General features: G+C 37.0%; 1 protein-coding gene across 3 annotated transcripts in view; it reads right to left on the bottom strand.

The window, feature by feature from the left end:
- Nucleotides 1–18,897, bottom strand: part of sntg2 (syntrophin, gamma 2) — a 732,424-nt gene that overhangs the window by 190,992 nt on the left and 522,535 nt on the right. For all 3 annotated transcript variants that reach the window (XM_039747723.1, XM_039747724.1, XM_039747725.1), the window contains one exon: nucleotides 18,479–18,606. In XM_039747723.1, the coding sequence (XP_039603657.1) occupies nucleotides 18,479–18,606 (128 nt within the window). The remainder of the gene's footprint in view (nucleotides 1–18,478; nucleotides 18,607–18,897) is intronic.

The raw sequence follows: 18,897 nt of genomic DNA, 5'->3' as shown, positions 1-18,897 counted from the left end.
ATGCTGACACTCGGATGCGGCGCCGGAAAAAGTAATTGCACGGCCACTTCATGACTCTTCTATCTCTAATACCAGATAACCAGGAATTTAGTATCCCTGATATTTACACCTACGGATTCTGAACTCCAGTAGTCCTGCATAGCAGCATGGCAAGCAACAATACATAAACCTTAACCCAAAAATGGTGGCACCCATGAAAAACAAGATGGAGTTGCAATAAAATGTTAAATATTTTAACTAATTGTTATGTTTTGAAGCATAGAATAAACCTTAAATATGAACTGTTTATATCCCCAAAACACCAAAAAGACATAAAGAACATGAAATGAATCCAGAAAAAATAAACCCATAACACTCTGTATCAAGAGAGGTGCTTTTTCTTAGTATTAATCATAAAGATTACTTATGACATAAGATACATGTAATTTTATGTTTCAGAGAGATCCCTTCTTTTCATTAAAATAAATTTTGAAAAACTGAAAGGAAAAGTTCTCTGCAGAATTAACTATGCTCGCTACTCCTCTAAAACCTCCCAGTCCTGAGGATACTTCTTTTGCCATGCTTGTGTTGGCTGGTACAAGCCAGCAGTGTTGTGCCCCTCTCCCACTCTTCAATTGAATTTTAATGTATCATGGCCTTCAAAAATCCAAGGGGTAAACTGCTTTCTCCCCCAAAACCTTCTATCAACTGTGAGTGCATCATAACGCTTATAACTCTTGAAACTCCAAGGAGTAACAGCACTGCTCTTTCATTAGAATCTTAATGTTTCATGGCATTCAAGCTCCAGCTACATGCTCTTAAATCGAATAAATCATTTTTAAACATATAGCACGTGAACTTATGTATATCCACTTCAGACACTGGTGGTGGAGCGAAAACCTAACCTCTCTCTCTCTCATTTCTCCTAGGGCACGAAGCAGAAAATGGCCGACAGTGGGGTAACTCGCGTTGAAATCGTAGTTGAGGAACTCCAAGCACTTGATGAACAGATTCAGAAACTCCTGTCCCGACGGAGATACCTGAGAAATCTGAAGGCCCGGCTGTTGGATAAACCGTCCTTGCCATCTGGAACCGGCGAAACATCAACCTCGCGTTGTGCCGACCTCACCCTCGCGTCTCGTAGGAGCGACGCCGCTGCTGTCCTCGGTGGATTTCAGCTATGCAGGCGGGGGTTCAAGGCCAGAGCACCTCCATCGGCACAGGCGAGCTTTTTATCTCAGAACCGGTTTGACCCTCTCCGCGTCCCCATTTCGCCTTCAGCACCTGGTGATGTATTAGTGGTAGGTGATTCTATCGTTAGAAACCTTAATGTCGCATGCCCTAATGCAAAATCGTTTGTTTCTTGTTTTCCCGGTGCTCGTGTCCGAGATGTAATGAAACGTGCGCCAGCAGTCTACGAGAAACACAAGGAGAGGGCAGTTGGAGCAATCGTCTTGCATGCCGGCTAAAACGATATAAGGCACCGACAATCAGAAATCCTGAAGGCTGACTTCGCAGCTTTGATTAAAGACACGAAGGAGAGGACCCCATCGGCAAAGATCTTCGTTTCGGGTCCACTACCTCTCGTCAGACGATCCAACGAGTACTACAGTCGTCTGCTAGGATTGAACAACTGGCTACAAGGTTTCTGCAAGAAGAAGGATGTCGGTTTCATCAACAATTGGAATCTCTTTTTGGAAAGGCCGCGTCTCTTCAAGCGTGATGGCCTGCATCCGAACAGTTTCGGCGCCCGGGTCCTCTCCGAAAACATATCGAAGGTAATTCGTTTTCTTGACTATCTATCTCTGCTCTTAACCCCTTCCGAAATAATACTGTTGTGCCAGGACATGATGAATGTTTAATAGAGTCTTCCGTTAAAGTGCACACCATTAATACTGTAATAAGCAATCTCAATGCACGTAGAAAACCTAGGAAATACGGCATAAACTCCAATAATCTAATTAAAATCACTATTTTAGAGGAACAATGTATTAAAACTATAAAACAGATCACAGATTAAACAAAAATACACACAGAGCGGCTAATAATAATAATTTAGTTCCTATTCCAAATAACAATAACGCACATAGTACTCATCTCTGCACCTCCGAAACATTAAATATGGCACTATTAAATGTTAGAGCTTTAACTAACAAAACGTTTTTTATCAACGATCTTATTAGTGATAAAAAATAGATCTTATTGCACTAAATGAAACATGGCTTGAATTCAGATGCGCGCAGTTTTAATCGAATCTGCGCCCGGATTACAGTTTTACTCATGCAAACCGCCAGGGAAAAAGGGGGGGCGGATTGGCTAACATTTACTCGAGCCGATTAAAATGTAAAGATGTCAGTTTTGGTAAGTTCAAGTCCTTTGAGTATCTCGCCGTTGTTATTCATGGAGATTCTCAAGTTCTAGTACTATCCGTGTATAGACCTCCTAAATATAACGCGTTTTTTGAGGAATTCTCTGACTTAATGTCAATTTTAATTACTAACTATGACACACTCCTAATAGTTGGCGACTTTAATTTTCATATAGATAATCAGTGTGATCTAAAAGTAAAAGAATTTATGAACCTCCTGGATTCTTTTGATTTGAGACAACTCATAAATCAGCCTACACATAAAGCAGGTCATACATTAGACTTAGTGATTACTAAAGGACTGAAAGTTGATATAAAACAGATCATTGATATTGGTCTATCAGACCATTTTCTTCTACTTTTAATATAGAAATAATGATAAAAACACTCATGAGAAGCATATTGTTAAAAAACGCTTCTTTGATTCGGCAGCAGCTTTAAAACTTACAAACATTTTAAGCAATCAGTCCGTTTATAGTGCCAGCTATAATAGCGAGGATAATGTAAATAGTAAGGTGGAAAGATTTAATTCTAAAGTGAGAGCTGCTGTTGACATAGTTGCACCTGAAAAGACAGTGAAAAAATCTTCTAGCATTGTTATACCATGGAAGACCCAAAGAGTGTCTGATTTAAAGAGAACATGCCGTAGAGCTGAGCGTCAATGGAGGAAGACTAAACTTACTATCCACCATGAAATATTAAAAGTCAAAATAACAGAATACAATAACACTGTCCGTCTTGAGAGACGCTGCTATTTCTCAAGATTATAAATAACAATGCTAGTAATCCCAGAGTCTTATTTTCAACAATTGATCACCTACTAAACCCAGGTAGCTCAAAGGAATGCCTCCTAAGTGCTTCCAGTGAAACCTGTGAGGCTGTCGCTGTATTTTCAATCAAAAATTAATGATATTAGAAATAACATAGTATATCCCCCAACACTAAGGATCCTCCTAAACCCCAGCATCCTGTTATAAACAAATTAAACTCTTTCACTAGGATAGATTTACCTGATTTAAAAAAAATAATCTCTCAATTAAAACCCTCCACCTCGTCCTTGACCCGATACCAACAAGGTTTTTCAAAGAAGTATCAGGCGTGCTAATTGATAATGTTCTTGACATAGTAAATTCGTCACTAGATACTGGGGTCTTCCCAGACTGTCTTAAGACTGCTGTAGTTAAACCCCTACTTAAGAAACATAATCTTGACCCTCAGCTCTTGAAAATTTTAGACCCATCTCTAACCTGCCTTCTTAAGTAAAGTTCTGAGAAGGCAGTCATTATGCAGTTAAATGACCACCTAAATAAACATGCTATTCTTGATAAATTTCAGTCAGGTTTTAGAACAAATCACAGCACAGAAACTGCACTCGTTAAAGTAGTAAATGACTTGCGGGTAAATGCAGACAGAGGCCATTTATCTGTTCTCATCCTCTTAGATCTGAGTGCTGCATTTGACACCATTGATCACAACATTCTTAGAAATCGCCTTAGTCAATGGGTGGGCCTCTCTGGCAGTGTCTTAAATTGGTTTGAATCCTACCTGACAGGGAGAAAATTTTTGTTAGTTGTGGGAATTACAACTCAAGACACATGATATCCAATATGGTGTTCCACAAGGCTCTATCCTGGGTCCGCTGTTATTCTCAATCTACATGCTTCCGTTAGGTCAGATTATCTCAGGGCACAACGTGAGCTACCACAGCTATGCTGATGACACACAGCTGTACTTATCAATAGCACCTGATGACCCTGATTCTATTGATTCACTAACACAATGTCTGACTTGTATCTCAGAATGGATGAATAGTAATTTTCTCAAGTTAAATAAAGAGAAAACTGAAATTTTAGTGATCAGCAATAATGGATACAATGAGGCTATTAGAAATAAACTGGATACATTAGGATTAAAAGTCAAGACGGAGGTAAAAAGCTTAGGGGTGATTGTTGACTGTAATCTGAATTTTAAATCACATATTAATCAGATCATTAGGACAGCATTTTTCACTTAAGAAACATAAGTAAAGTTAGACCTCTTATATCACTGAAAGATGCTGAGAAATTAGTTCACGCGTTTGTTTTCAGTCGACTAGATTACTGTAACGCACTCCTCTCAGGACTACCCAAAAAAAGATATAAATCGTTTGCAACTAGTGCAGAATGCAGCTGCTAGAATCCTAACTAGGAAAAGAAAATCAGAACACATTTCTCCAGTTTTAATGTCACTACACTGGTTACCTGTGTCATTCAGAATTGACTTTAAAATTCTGCTTATGGTTTATAAAGCCTTAAATAATCTCGCCCCATCTTATATATCGGAATGTCTGACACCTTATATTCCAAATCGTAACCTCAGATCCTCAAATGAGTGTCTCCTTAGAATTCCAAGAACAAAACTTAAAAGAAGTGGTGAGGCGGCCTTCTGCTGCTATGCACCTAAAATCTGGAATAGCCTGCCAATAGGAATTCGCCAGGCTGATACAGTAGAGCACTTTAAAACACTGCTGAAAACACATTACTTTAACATGGCCTTTTATAACTTCATTTTAATCTTAATTTAACTTAATCCTGATACTCTGTATGTTCAATTCATCATAATAACTATTCATGGTGGCTCTAAAATCGGTACTGACCCCTACTCTCTTTTCTGTTTCTTTTTCCGGTTTCTTTGTGGTGGTGGCCTGCGCCACCACCACCTACTCAAAGCTTCATGATGCTCCAACAATGATGGACGGATTAAAGGCAGAAGTCTACGTGACCATCATCATCATCAAGCCCTTCCTTGAGAACCCTAAATCCAAAGAGGACTGTTTCATTTATGTTAGGTAGAATGCCCAGAGTGGACTGGGCGGTCTCATAGTCTGGAATCCCTACAGATTTTATTTTTCTCCAGCCGTCTGGAGTTTTTGTTTTTCTGTCCCCTGGCCATTGAACCTTACTCTTATTCGATGTTAATGTTGATTTATTTTGTTTTATAATTGTGTCTTTCATTTTTCTATTCTTTAATATGTAAAGCACTTTGAGCTACTGTTTGTATGAAAATGTGCTATATAAATAAATGTTGTTGTTGTTGTTGTTCTGTTCAGCACAGCAGTAGTGAACAGTATCACATTTCAACTGCCAAATATACATAGTGTATAAGCAAAAAATACAGGTGATCCTAACAGAAAAGTTAGAGTATAATATACACTCTGCTTCCCTTGCCACATCTAATATAATATTGGCCTTAAGTTATGATTCTGTGATGTTGTTGAGAAAGCATTGATCCCTCTACCCCATCAATCAATAAAATATTAATCTTGTATATTTTATTTCTATGATATTAATATCATTTATGATATGAAATGATATTAATATAATTTCACAAACCATGTCCAGGGTTGACTTCAACCTTATACATACAGCTGCTAGACTGACTCCAGCTCCTGTCAGTGATGAAGTGGATTCAGCATGTTTGAAAATGAATGTATGTACTATATATATATGTAGTTTCAGATAACAACATGCTTACAGCTTCTGTCATTTAGAGAACTTGGGTCCTTGCAGTTTTTGTAAGCAGATACTGTATATAGGTGGTGCTGATATCCAAAGACGTTTTTTTCTAAGATGTCTGCTGAATGGCAGTAAAGCATGCTGATAAATTTCTGCATTTGCCATTTTTTCCTTCCTTATGTCTTCAAAATGAATTTGACGTTTTGCCAAAGAATACTTAAGGGTAAGTGAGGTAATCTTTCTAAAATCTTACGTTGAAGCAAAAATTGATTTTGCAACATGTTAATGAGGAAATCCACAAAAGAAGAGCGCAAGAAGAAAAAAAAGAAATGGAGTGTTCCGAGTGTTCAAAGCTAAATCGTGCTAAAAGGCTGTGTGAGTTGGCTTGAAATGGGCTGTATATTGAAAGTAGCTATCCGACATCTCAAAGGGGAAGCAGTTCTATATTGAGAAGTGAATAAAGATTAACCTTACTGAGGATATCCTAAATGCAGCCACTATAAATGCTATAATTAAATAGATTTTGATTTTAAATTCTGTGTAGTGTATTTTTACTTCTGTCTGCATAGCTTATTGTACCTTGGAAAATGCATTTATAGAAATGCTTATGGATCTATGTAGTTTAGTCACAATTTTGTCTTGCAACGCTTGTGGGGTGCCCTCAGAGCAAGACTAAATTATAAAGAAGCTCAACCTGGTAAAAGCCTAGTGTAACAAGAAACAGAAGCATCAAAGAGGTGACACCTGGAGAGAAGAGGCATCAGCAGCATCATATATCAAGAAGCACCACATGACCTTTTTCCTATGTGACCTGCAGCTAGCAATAGGGGTGGTACTGAAAGTGCAGCTGTTACCAAGTGCATTATTTATTGATACAAACCATGACATTAAAATGAATGGACTTTCATTCATGCTATGCTGCTTGTGAGAGTTGGATAGTAAGCATTTCTTCCAGGCGTGAAATAGAAAACTCAGAACTTTTCAGAATGAGAGGCCAGCATCTTCTGATCTGTATTTGGCCCTAAATCTTTAATGCTGAATTTTGTGTGCAGTTTTTCTCCTTCAAGTTGAAGTCTGCTCTAATGCCTTTAAAGTTTGCATGTGCAGAGCTAGATACTGTATATATTATGTTATATGTTTAATACTGGTCCCTGCAACCCTGCCTTGGGTACGCAGGTTATGAAAATGAATGGATGGATTTAATACTGGGAGTTATAGACATAATGGTGAAAAATGTGAAAAACTGGGTATGTAATTTCTCTGTGAAGTAGATACATTTATAAATTATAGATGAACAGTAAGTTAATGTTTAAAATGTACAATTTGTTCACATACTACGAACTATGCAGCATTTTTTGCCATTATTTTTGGATTAGTTCATGAACTCTTTTTGTCATGAAGAGTTCTTTAATAATAAAATCTTTCAAACTCTGATCATAAAGACATGTTGCATTATAGGCAAAATGAATTCATTTTTAGTAAGCAGAATTTACACAAGGCTGTGAGTTTAAAAAATATATATAATATGTTGTGACATTTGTCTTGCTCTGTCAATTATGTGCATCAGGGAGAACTACATGAGGATGACCTTTCCACACACAGCACAGTAGAGAACTGCTTGACATGTGCAGACAAGGGTTTAAAGGATGATCTTTTCATTTGCTGGCTACAGAGTCAATCTCATGATTTTAAACAGTGCACCTGACCTTTACATTTGTTGCACGTGCTTTTCAGTCGTTATAATTTGGAAGATTTAATCTTGTGCAGAACTGAGAATATCTTTAGTCTGAATAATTAAGAATGTTACTATATTCTGTATGAATCCGCCTAGGATTAATAGTCATTTATAAAATCATGTACAGTACTGATGTATTTGATAGTTGCCTAGTAATAAGCCTATGTAACATTTATTTAACTTTTCTATCACTAATACAAATTTATTTTATGGGTGTTTTTGTGATAAACAGAAACCACAATGATCTTGTTACAGTGTACAGAATTAAGTTCTAAAAGCAGCTGACACTTCAGTAGTACCAAAGAATGTGATTTCATGTACAACTCAAGCTCCTTAACCCTAGATGAATTCTAGCATGCAGCAATTTTTTATGCCTCTGTGTACCACAAACTGTGCAGAAAAACAGCCTGAAATATCACATCAGGCTACCTGTTGTCTCCAAGCATTGTTATTTCTATGTGACAAGGGGCACCTAACCCAGAATAAAGCCTTTATCAAAGTAAATTGTTTATTACATAACACAATGCAACGCTTAAGAGATAGAAATATTGTAAGAGGGCAGAAAATAATAAACAAATTAAACAGAAAACTAACTGTAGATAGCCCCAGGGTCTAGCTTATATAATGCAGCTTTAGACCTTTTTTAGAAGGTGAGGTGTCTGTCTAAATGCTCCTCATTGAAAATAATGTTTCACAAGCTGCTCATGGCTCTGCCCTGGATAAGTGGGTTAAGGAAGTGAATGGATGGATTGATGATGAAAAATAGCTTAATTCCCTCACAAAACTCTCTCATTTTCTCCCTAAGTCTCGCCACACTACATCATTGACAAGGTGAGCACATGTCTAACTCTTAGCTCCCTATTGCAATGTAGCTTTATATCATACTCAAAGGCTACTTTCTGCATAATCCCTTGAACCCATCCATGGTCAACAATTACTTAGATAGCCCTGCAGCACTGGCATAGTGGACACCCTCAGCCTCACCCTCAGAAGTCTCCTGGACTTCTCCTTTAGCAATCCTACATCACTCTCTAAAATCCTGGGCTGTAATACATATTACTAACCTCTCTCTCTCTCATTTCTCCTAGGGCACGAAGCAGAAAATGGCCGACAGTGGGGTAACTCGCGTTGAAATCGTAGTTGAGGAACTCCAGGCACTTGATGAACAGATTCAGAAACTCCTGTCCCGACGGAGATACCTGAGAAATCTGAAGGCCCGGCTGTTGGATAAACCGTCCTTGCCATCTGGAACCGGCGAAACATCAACCCCGCGTTGTGCCGACCTCACCCCTCGCGTCTCGTAGGAGCGACGCCGTTGCTGACCTCGGTGGATTTCAGCTATGCAGGCGGGGGTTCAAGGCCAGAGCACCTCCATCGGCACAGGCGAGCATTCTATCTCAGAACCGGTTTGACCCTCTCCGCGTCCCCATTTCGCCTTCAGCACCTGGTGATGTATTAGTGGTAGGTGATTCTATCGTTAGAAACCTTAATGTCGCATGCCCTAATGCAAAATCGTTTGTTTCTTGTTTTCCCAGGTGCTCGTGTCCGAGATATAATGAGCGTCGCCAGCAGTCTACGAGAAACACAAGGAGAGGGCAGTTGGATCAATCGTCTGCATGCGCGTAAGCGATATAAGGCACCGACAATCAGAAATCCTGAAGGCTGACTTTGCAGCTTTGATTAAAGACACGAAGGAGAGGACCCCATCGGCAAAGATCTTCATTTCAGGTCCACTACCTCTCGTCAGACGATCCAACGAGTACTACAGTCGTCTGCTAGGGTTGAACAACTGGCTACAGGGTTTCTGCAAGAAGAAGGATGTCGGTTTCATCAACAATTGGAATCTCTTTTGGAAAGGCGCGTCTCTTCAAGCGTGATGGCCTGCATCCGAACAGTTTCGCGCCGGGTCCTCTCCGAAAACATATCGAAGGTAATTCGTTTTCTTGACTATCTATCTCTGCTCTTAACCCCTTCCGAAATAATACTGTTGTGCCAGGACATGATGAATGTTTAATAGAGTCTTCCGTTAAAGTGCACAACATTAATACTGTAATAAGCAATCTCAATGCACGTAGAAAACCTAGGAAATACGGCATAAACTCCAATAATCTAATTAAAATCACTATTTTAGAGGAACAATGTATTAAAACTATAAAACAGATCACAGATTAAACAAAAATACACACAGAGCGCTAATAATAATAATTTAGTTCCTATTCCAAATATCAATAACGCACATAGTATTCATCTCTGCACCTCCAAAACATTAAATATGGCACTATTAAATGTTAGAGCTTTAACTAACAAAACGTTTTTTATCAACGATCTTATTAGTGATAAAAAAATAGATCTTATTGCACTAAATGAAACATGGCTTAATTCAGATGCGGCAGTTTTAATCGAATCTGCCTCCGGATTACAGTTTTACTCATGCAGACCGCCAGGGAAAAGGGAGGCGGAATGGCTAACATTTACTCGAGCCGATTAAAATGTAAAGATGTCAGTTTTGGTAAGTTCAAGTCCTTTGAGTATCTCGCCGTTGTTATTCATGGAGATTCTCAAGTTCTAGTACTATCCGTGTATAGACCTCCTAAATATAACGCGTCGTTTTTTGAGGAATTCTCTGACTTAATGTCAATTTTAATTACTAACTATGACACACTCCTAATAGTTGGCGACTTTAATTTTCATATAGATAATCAGTGTGATCTAAAAGTAAAAGAATTTATGAACCTCCTGGATTCTTTTGATTTGAGACAACTCATAAATCAGCCTACACATAAAGCAGGTCATACATTAGACTTAGTGATTACTAAAGGACTGAAAGTTGATATAAAACAGATCATTGATATTGGTCTATCAGACCATTTTCTTCTACTTTTAATATAGAAATAATGATAAAAAACACTCATGAGAAGCATATTGTTAAAAAACGCTTCTTTGACTTGGCAGCAGCTTTAAAACTTACAAACATTTTAAGCAATCAGTCCGTTTATAGTGCCAGCTATAATAGCGAGGATAATGTAAATAGTAAGGTGGAAAGATTTAATACTAAAGTGAGAGCTGCTGTTGACATAGTTGCACCTGAAAAGACAGTGAAAAAATCTTCTAGCATTGTTATACCATGGAAGACCCAAAGAGTGTCTGATTTAAAGAGAACATGCCGTAGAGCTGAGCGTCAATGGAGGAAGACTAAACTTACTATCCACCATGAAATATTAAAAGTCAAAATAACAGAATACAATAACACTGTCCGTCTTGAGAGACGCTGCTATTTCTCAAGATTATAAATAACAATGCTAGTAATCCCAGAGTCTTATTTTCTACAATTGATCGCCTACTAAACCCAGGTAGCTCAAAGGAATGCCTCCTAAGTGCTTCCAGTGAAACCTGTGAGGCTATCGCTGTATTTTCAATCAAAAATTAATGATATTAGAAATAACAGAGTATATCCCACAACACTAAGGATCCTCCTAAACCCCAGCATCCTGTTATAAACAAATTAAACTCTTTCACTAGGATAGATTTACCTGATTTAAAAAAATAATCTCTCAATTAAAACCCTCCACCTGCGTCCTTGACCCGATACCAACAAGGTTTTTCAAAGAAGTATCAGGCGTGCTAATTGATAATGTTCTGGACATAGTAAATTCGTCACTAGATACGGGGGTCTTTCCAGACTGTCTTAAGACTGCTGTAGTTAAACCCCTACTTAAGAAACATAATCTTGACCCCTCAGCTCTTGAAAATTTTAGACCCATCTCTAACCTGCCTTCTTAAGTAAAGTTCTGAGAAGGCAGTCATTATGCAGTTAAATGACCACCTAAATAAACATGCTATTCTTGATAAATTTCAGTCGGTTTTAGAACAAATCACAGCACAGAAACTGCACTCGTTAAAGTAGTAAATGACTTGCGGGTAAATGCAGACAGAGGCCATTTATCTGTTCTCATCCTCTTAGATCTGAGTGCTGCATTTGACACCATTGATCGCCTTAGTCAATGGGTGGGCCTCTCTTAAATTGGTTTAAATCCTACCTGACAGGGAGAAAATTTTTTGTTAGTTGTGGGAATTACAACTCGAAGACACATGATATCCAATATGGTGTTCCACAAGGCTCTATCCTGGGTCCGCTGTTATTCTCAATCTACATGCTTCCGTTAGGTCAGATTATCTCAGGGCACAACGTGAGCTACCACAGCTATGCTGATGACACACAGCTGTACTTATCAATAGCACCTGATGACCCGATTCTATTGATTCACTAACACAATGTCTGACTTGTATCTCAGAATGGATGAATAGTAATTTTCTCAAGTTAAATAAAGAGAAAACTGAAATCTTAGTGATCAGCAATAATGGATACAATGAGGCTATTAGAAATAAACTGGATACATTAGGATTAAAAGTCAAGACGGAGGTAAAAAGCTTAGGGGTGATTGTTGACTGTAATCTGAATTTTAAATCACATATTAATCAGATCATTAGGACAGCATTTTTCACTTAAGAAACATAAGTAAAGTTAGACCTCTTATATCACTGAAAGATGCTGAGAAATTAGTTCACGCGTTTGTTTTCAGTCGACTAGATTACTGTAACGCACTCCTCTCAGGACTACCCAAAAAGACATAAATCGTTTGCAACTAGTGCAGAATGCAGCTGCTAGAATCCTAACTAGGAAAAGAAAATCGAACACATTTCTCCAGTTTTAATGTCACTACACTGGTTACCTGTGTCATTCAGAATTGACTTTAAAATTCTGCTTATGGTTTATAAAGCCTTAAATAATCTCGCCCCATCTTATATATCGGAATGTCTGACACCTTATATTCCAAATCGTAACCTCAGATCCTCAAATGAGTGTCTCCTTAGAATTCCAAGAACAAAACTTAAAAGAAGTGGTGAGGCGGCCTTCTGCTGCTATGCACCTAAAATCTGGAATAGCCTGCCAATAGGAATTCGCCAGGCTGATACAGTAGAGCACTTTAAAACACTGCTGAAAACACATTACTTTAACATGGCCTTTTATAACTTCATTTTAATCTTAATTTAACTTAATCCTGATACTCTGTATGTTCAATTCATCATAATAACTATTCATGGTGGCTCTAAAATCGTACTGACCCCTACTCTCTTTTCTGTTTCTTTTTCCGGTTTCTTTGTGGTGGTGGCCTGCGCCACCACCACCTACTCAAAGCTTCATGATGCTCCAACAATGATGGACGGATTAAAAGGCAGAAGTCTACGTGACCATCATCATCATCAAGCCCTTCCGTGAGAACCCTAAATCCAAAGAGGACTGTTTCATTTATGTTAGGTAGAATGCCCAGAGGGGACTGGGCGGTTTAATGGTCTGGAATCCCTACAGATTTTATTTTTCTCCAGCCGTCTGGAGTTTTTGTTTTTCTGTCCCCTGGCCATTGAACCTTACTCTTATTCGATGTTAATTAATGTTGATTTATTTTGTTTTATAATTGTGTGTTTCATTTTTCTATTCTTTAATATGTAAAGCACTTTGAGCTACTGTTTGTATGAAAATGTGCTATATAAATAAATGTTGTTGTTGTTGTTGTTTCCCTTAGGTAAGAGGAATTATCTACCTTCATTATCTTTGTTTGAAACTGACAGAATTGGTGCAATAAATTTGTTTTGGTTTGAAAGGAAATAATTTCAATTATTGTAAACCCACTCATACTGTCAATATTCTTCTTCAAGGCAATTCTGGTCAAATATGATTTTTTTCTCTTTTTGTATACATTTTAAGCACAACTAACTTCTGGGATGTTGGTTTTTTTTTAGTATTTTTCACCTGCTGGTATTTTTATTTGTCACACCTGATAATGGCTATACCAGCCCAAACGGTTTGTTCTTTCCTTTTCAGCATGGAAATAACCTTTAACTTTTTATCATTTTGTTCACTAAAAAACAACAAATTACAGACTAGGTTTTCTATAATTGAGATATGGTTCAACTCTTTTTTTGCGTCACCTTCTACAGTCCTGGGGCCCCATGCATAACGGCGTGCGTAGAATTCGCACTATAACATGATGTAAGCACAAAAGCCGAAAAATCCAGATTCAGGAATATGTGCGTACTCCAACTTCTACGTTCTTCCACTACATAAATCCTGATCAGCGTGAAAAGTAACACACATGCACGAGCCTGCTGTCCGGCCCCAGTTCCTCCCAGAATTACACCTCTTTGAATATGCAAATCAATATAAATAGTCCTTAAGCCCAGTGTTCTGTGAAAAGACAATGGGAAAAGCACGGGAGAAAATATAAGAATTTCAGCGAATACCAAGTGGAGGCAAAGGAAAAACGTACTATTTGTTGATTTAAACAGTGGTATAATCAACAAAAGGAAGTTGATCGAGTGACATAGCGTGTTGGAGAAACTTGAAAGCTTAAGTTCACAAAGTCGCACAGTGCGCGAAATAAAAAAGAAGTCACATATCAAAGTCGCCGTAAAAAGGCGAGTTGTAGCCCATCGTCCGAGTGTCATATGAAAGCATATTAGGGTACAGACAAAAAAAAAAAAATAGGCACACAGTGGGGAAAAAAGCACGAAATGTCAACTTTAATCTCAAAATTTCCACTTTAATCGCATTGTTTATTTTGTAATTAAAGTAGAACATTATAAACTTCATCTTAAAATCATTTAATTTACTAGTTTCTCAAATCCCATCGTGACTAAAGTAGCACGTTAAATGCTTTGTTTTGTATTTGGTTTTCTATGTGCTCTACAGTATATGTGTGAATCACTACATGCTTCCATTCTTTCTCTTTCTCCGACAGGACACAGAATCCAATACATTCATGATATTACAGCTCTCTGAATAATTAAAATACTGAGATGTATACGTGATATCTTTTTTGTGATGATTGGAATGAAAGCATGTTATTAAACATGGGAACACGGTGGTGCAGTGATTGTTCATGTCTCACACAACATGCTGCTGTGCCATGCGTGACCTTTGATGAAATAATTTATTGTAGCAGTACTGTCTCTTTCAAACTGCTAAACTCTAATTCCTGTCCTTACTTTTCTTTCTCCAAATACCAATCGCCACACAATCAGCTCTGTAATAGACATTAAGCCATCTGTAAGCTTACAACGACGATTCTTCAAAACCTTTAAGGAACATTGAAATATCTTCATAGTACGTGTTTAATTATTCTATCCATTTATACTTTAAGTGTCGCACCAGCCTAAGCAAATATACAGCACGAGGTAGGAACAATACTTGAACTTGCTAGCGCTGCGGTACCGAGTCCTCACAGTCTGCAAAACCAAGCGGAGAACTTGCGTACGACAGGGTATGAGGTACCGTGGAAATGTGCATGGCTTTATGCTAAATTTAGGTTTTATACATCGCGGTTTGAATGTGGAAACGTTCTTACGCAACATTTCTGTGCGTATGCACCGTTTATACATGATGTCCCGATCTTCATTTTATCACCTTAGTCCTTGGCCTGGCTGCTATTGGAAGGAAAGGCTGTTTAGTGTCCTGCTACTTTTTTTTTAGCTCACCATAATCCTTACTAATTTCTAAACAAAATGGTAATATACTCTAGCTTTCTTCAATTTCATCAGGCTGTACTGAATATCATCGCATTCACCTCCACAAACATTAGTGTATGTCATTTTCGACATCATGTTCTTGATTACTATTTTATCATCCAGCTACACATGGCCTCCTAGTGTAGCCCAGATTCCAATTCAATTTCATGCTTTCACTGGACATCTGTTATCTGAGATGTAAAGCTAACATATTTTGAAACATTTTGTTGAATTGCATAATAAATATAAAAAAGTACATTAAAAAAGCTACTCCTAATATAAGCAAAAATGTGCTTTTAATTATTGTTTGAAAGCTGCTAAAAGAAATGACATTTTGTTTTTGACCATCAATCTTTGTAACAGTTACATTCATACAGTATAATATGGATATGATATATTGATGAATGTTAGAGTGACATTTTTCAAATTTGATTTGTGTACATGTCTATCTTTAAACAGATGCCATTGTAATGTTCTGGTTTTCAAAAATATAAACAATACTCTCAGAACAAGCATTTGCACTAAACCTTTGCATGTCATATAAATAAAATGTTTTAATGTAATGTAACAAAATCTATGTTAAAGAAAAAAACAAAGGTTAGCATGAAGAGTTCATAGAGAATTTATAAATAAGGCAAAAATCAGCAGCAACTGGAATTTATATTTTGAAACATACTGTATGTCCTTTTCCACATTATTATAGTGCTTGCATTGAAGAAAGTTGTATTAAGAAAAAAAGACAGATTATGTTCTCAGTGCAAATGAAGTATATACAACAGAAACTGACAATGGGAATTGCAGTGTCAATTTTCAGATTAATTCATTGTTACACCACACCACCTTTGTGAATGTCTTACGCCCAATGCATTTGCAATAATGGATTCAATAAATAAATGAAAATAGATACTGTATGTGTAAAGAAATTCATACATTTTTGAATATCATTGATCAAATGTGTATTATAGACATATGCACGTAAGATAAATAACACCTTTGGATGTGATTGGAAAAAAGAATAACCAGAAAAAAATGCATGTAGGCACAGGGATAACATGGAATTTCAATGTGGTTGTGATGGGGTAGAAGATTCAAATTCAGGACACTGAATCTTTGAAGCAGATCTCACTGCAACATTGATAACCACTGTATTATCATATACTGTTTGAAATTAGAAAAATAAAACATTTTGGATAATTTCAGACTCTATTAATATAACACTAATATAGCAGTGACACCTAATAAAATATGTGTTAAAATGAAAGCCATATGAGGTACTTGGAAACACAAGATGCACTGTTCAGTCAATTTATTGACAAAAATCTGTCTGATATTGGCTATACAGGCAAAATATTGAGTCTCTAACCTTCTTTTATGCTCTTTTCAGAGTGAAAATAATCTTCACCTATTTTGAGGTAAAGTATAAAGGGGTAGAAACATAAGTAAGAAGCTTGTTTGGGAAGGAAAAAATATTTTAAACTATGAATAGAAGCTGGAAACACTTAGATAAATAAAGCAAGCTACAATTTCTTAAGAATGAAAAATCAAATCCAACAGATACCTTTGACTTGAATTTCATGTCAATAAAATATTTGAACTCAGAGTAATGCCTTTAATTACATTAAATTACTCCATTAAATCATCAACATATAATTAGCTTCGTTACATCTGTCTATGTGTTGCCTTCCCTAATGTGTACTTATTACTTCAAGGTGAAATAATTATAGCGGGAAAACTGCAAAGCAGTAATGCCAGTGCAAAAATAATATTTTATTGTACCTGAGGATTAAAGAAAAAAAAATGTTCTTCTCTCCTTTTCACAAAACCAATTTTGTTAATCTTCCACACACTAACATTAATGGCAAATAATGGTAAGATGTAATGTGGTTGGGTCTGAAAGGCTCATCTTAACAAGACAAAGGTTCACAAAAACAGAGACTTGCCTGGCAGCTTCAATTAAATTCCAAATAATTTGCTTTTTTTTGTTCTGCCTGTAGGGTGGGAACTCTAACCTGGTGGCTCTTTTATAACAGTACGGCTCCCACTGGCTGTATAGTGAACATAATGTCAGCATATGGCTAGACATGAACCCATAAACTCAATTAGCTTGGAGTTAAGAGGTAAGGTACAGGGAAAACCTCAATTAGGATGAGAAAGGGAGAGGCTGGGTTATACATTGTCTCTGTACTTACCCTTCTATACTAGTACGTTTTTGGATAAATCTGCTATTTTTGTACATCTTCACCTCCTCGACATTATTCTAAGTAAAAGGGTTGGATTTATAAAATCTCCCCGTTGTGACACAAAGTTTAAGCACTTGTGTCCTGTTAAGGGTTGATTCCTGCCCTGAACTCAGAGCTGCCAAGATAGGCAAACTTTTATTGGAGAAGCAGGACAGAAAATGTATGGGTGTATAATTTACAATGCATGGATTAAGCTGAGTACCTGCTTCTCTGTTTCAATGCATAGCATTTCATTTATTTGCCCAACCTCCTTATTTCACAAATTAATTTCAGTAAAATCCACCAAACAACTGTAAGAGTATGTGCTTCAAATTTGATGTGACAAATTTGTGTAATGGAATGTAAAGTTTGGTGTACTGCACAATAATGGATGCATTAAGAGCTCTCAGCAAAAATAACACCTTGTCTGCATTAACTATTATGTGTGGCCTCAATTTCTGTTCTCTAGCACTATGAGTACAAAAAGAATTAAATGACCTTTATCACAAATAACACATTATCAGTGTAAAATATGAAACTGCAGTGATTACATTCCATTATTAAAATGAAAGATTAGTTATCTCAATAGACCAGAAATAATTTAAACCATCATAAATTAATTTTTACCATTTACCATAATTGAAACACATTAACATTTTCATAACACCCCTATTAGAATGTTTCAATGTTATTTACAAAGTTAATATGACCAAGAATAACTCCAAATAATATGTAAGGTTGAGATACATTTTTAAACCCTTTGGGAAGTTATTTATCATTAACTGCATATTTGCTTATTTTTGTTTAACTACCTCTTAGCCCTTCTGATTTAGATGGACTTAATTATAATCGCCTAAAGGTGTCTTGCTAGCATAAAACGGTGTTGCTCATTTCACCTTATATAACAAGAACCATTCAATTACAGAATTTTACAACTGGCAGCCTCCTATTTTTGAGAGAAGCAACCTTGGAAGGTCAGCAGCATGTACGTGCATAGATATTGAGCTTCACAATCTCTTATCTTTAATGAAAAAATCCAGACAAAAACTAACCCCTGCTTCATAAACAGAAATGGCTATGCAGCAATTTACACCAGACTTCCCCCCTCTGGATTACAAACCTTAATTTATCTGTTCCAGCTTTGTATCTTGAGACTCGAGCCATCAACAGTGGGATAGATAAGGTGTCGAGCCAGCGCTTTTCAAACTTTGGTTCATTAGTTGTGGGTGAAGAAGGTGATGATGGTGCCTGCACAGAATAAATGAGAGACACTGAGTGCATCATGTTATCAGCTCACACACTGCAAAGAACATGGTTTGCTCTTTAGGATAATTTGCCAATTCATATAATACGAGTTACAATTATTTCAAGAATATTAATTTATACAGATGAAACTCTAGATGTTTTAATGTCCATTGACATGAATGTGCTATCACATTGCATACAAATTCTACAGAGTGAAAAGGAAAAAGAATGTAATAAACAGAATTTATAAACAGGGCACTTTAAAAATGCCCAGATAGATAGATAGATAGATAG

Source organism: Polypterus senegalus, chromosome 3 (genome assembly GCF_016835505.1).
Source record: "Polypterus senegalus isolate Bchr_013 chromosome 3, ASM1683550v1, whole genome shotgun sequence".
Taxonomy (NCBI): Eukaryota; Metazoa; Chordata; class Cladistia; order Polypteriformes; family Polypteridae; genus Polypterus; species Polypterus senegalus.
This window is presented reverse-complemented; position numbering and strand designations above follow the sequence as displayed.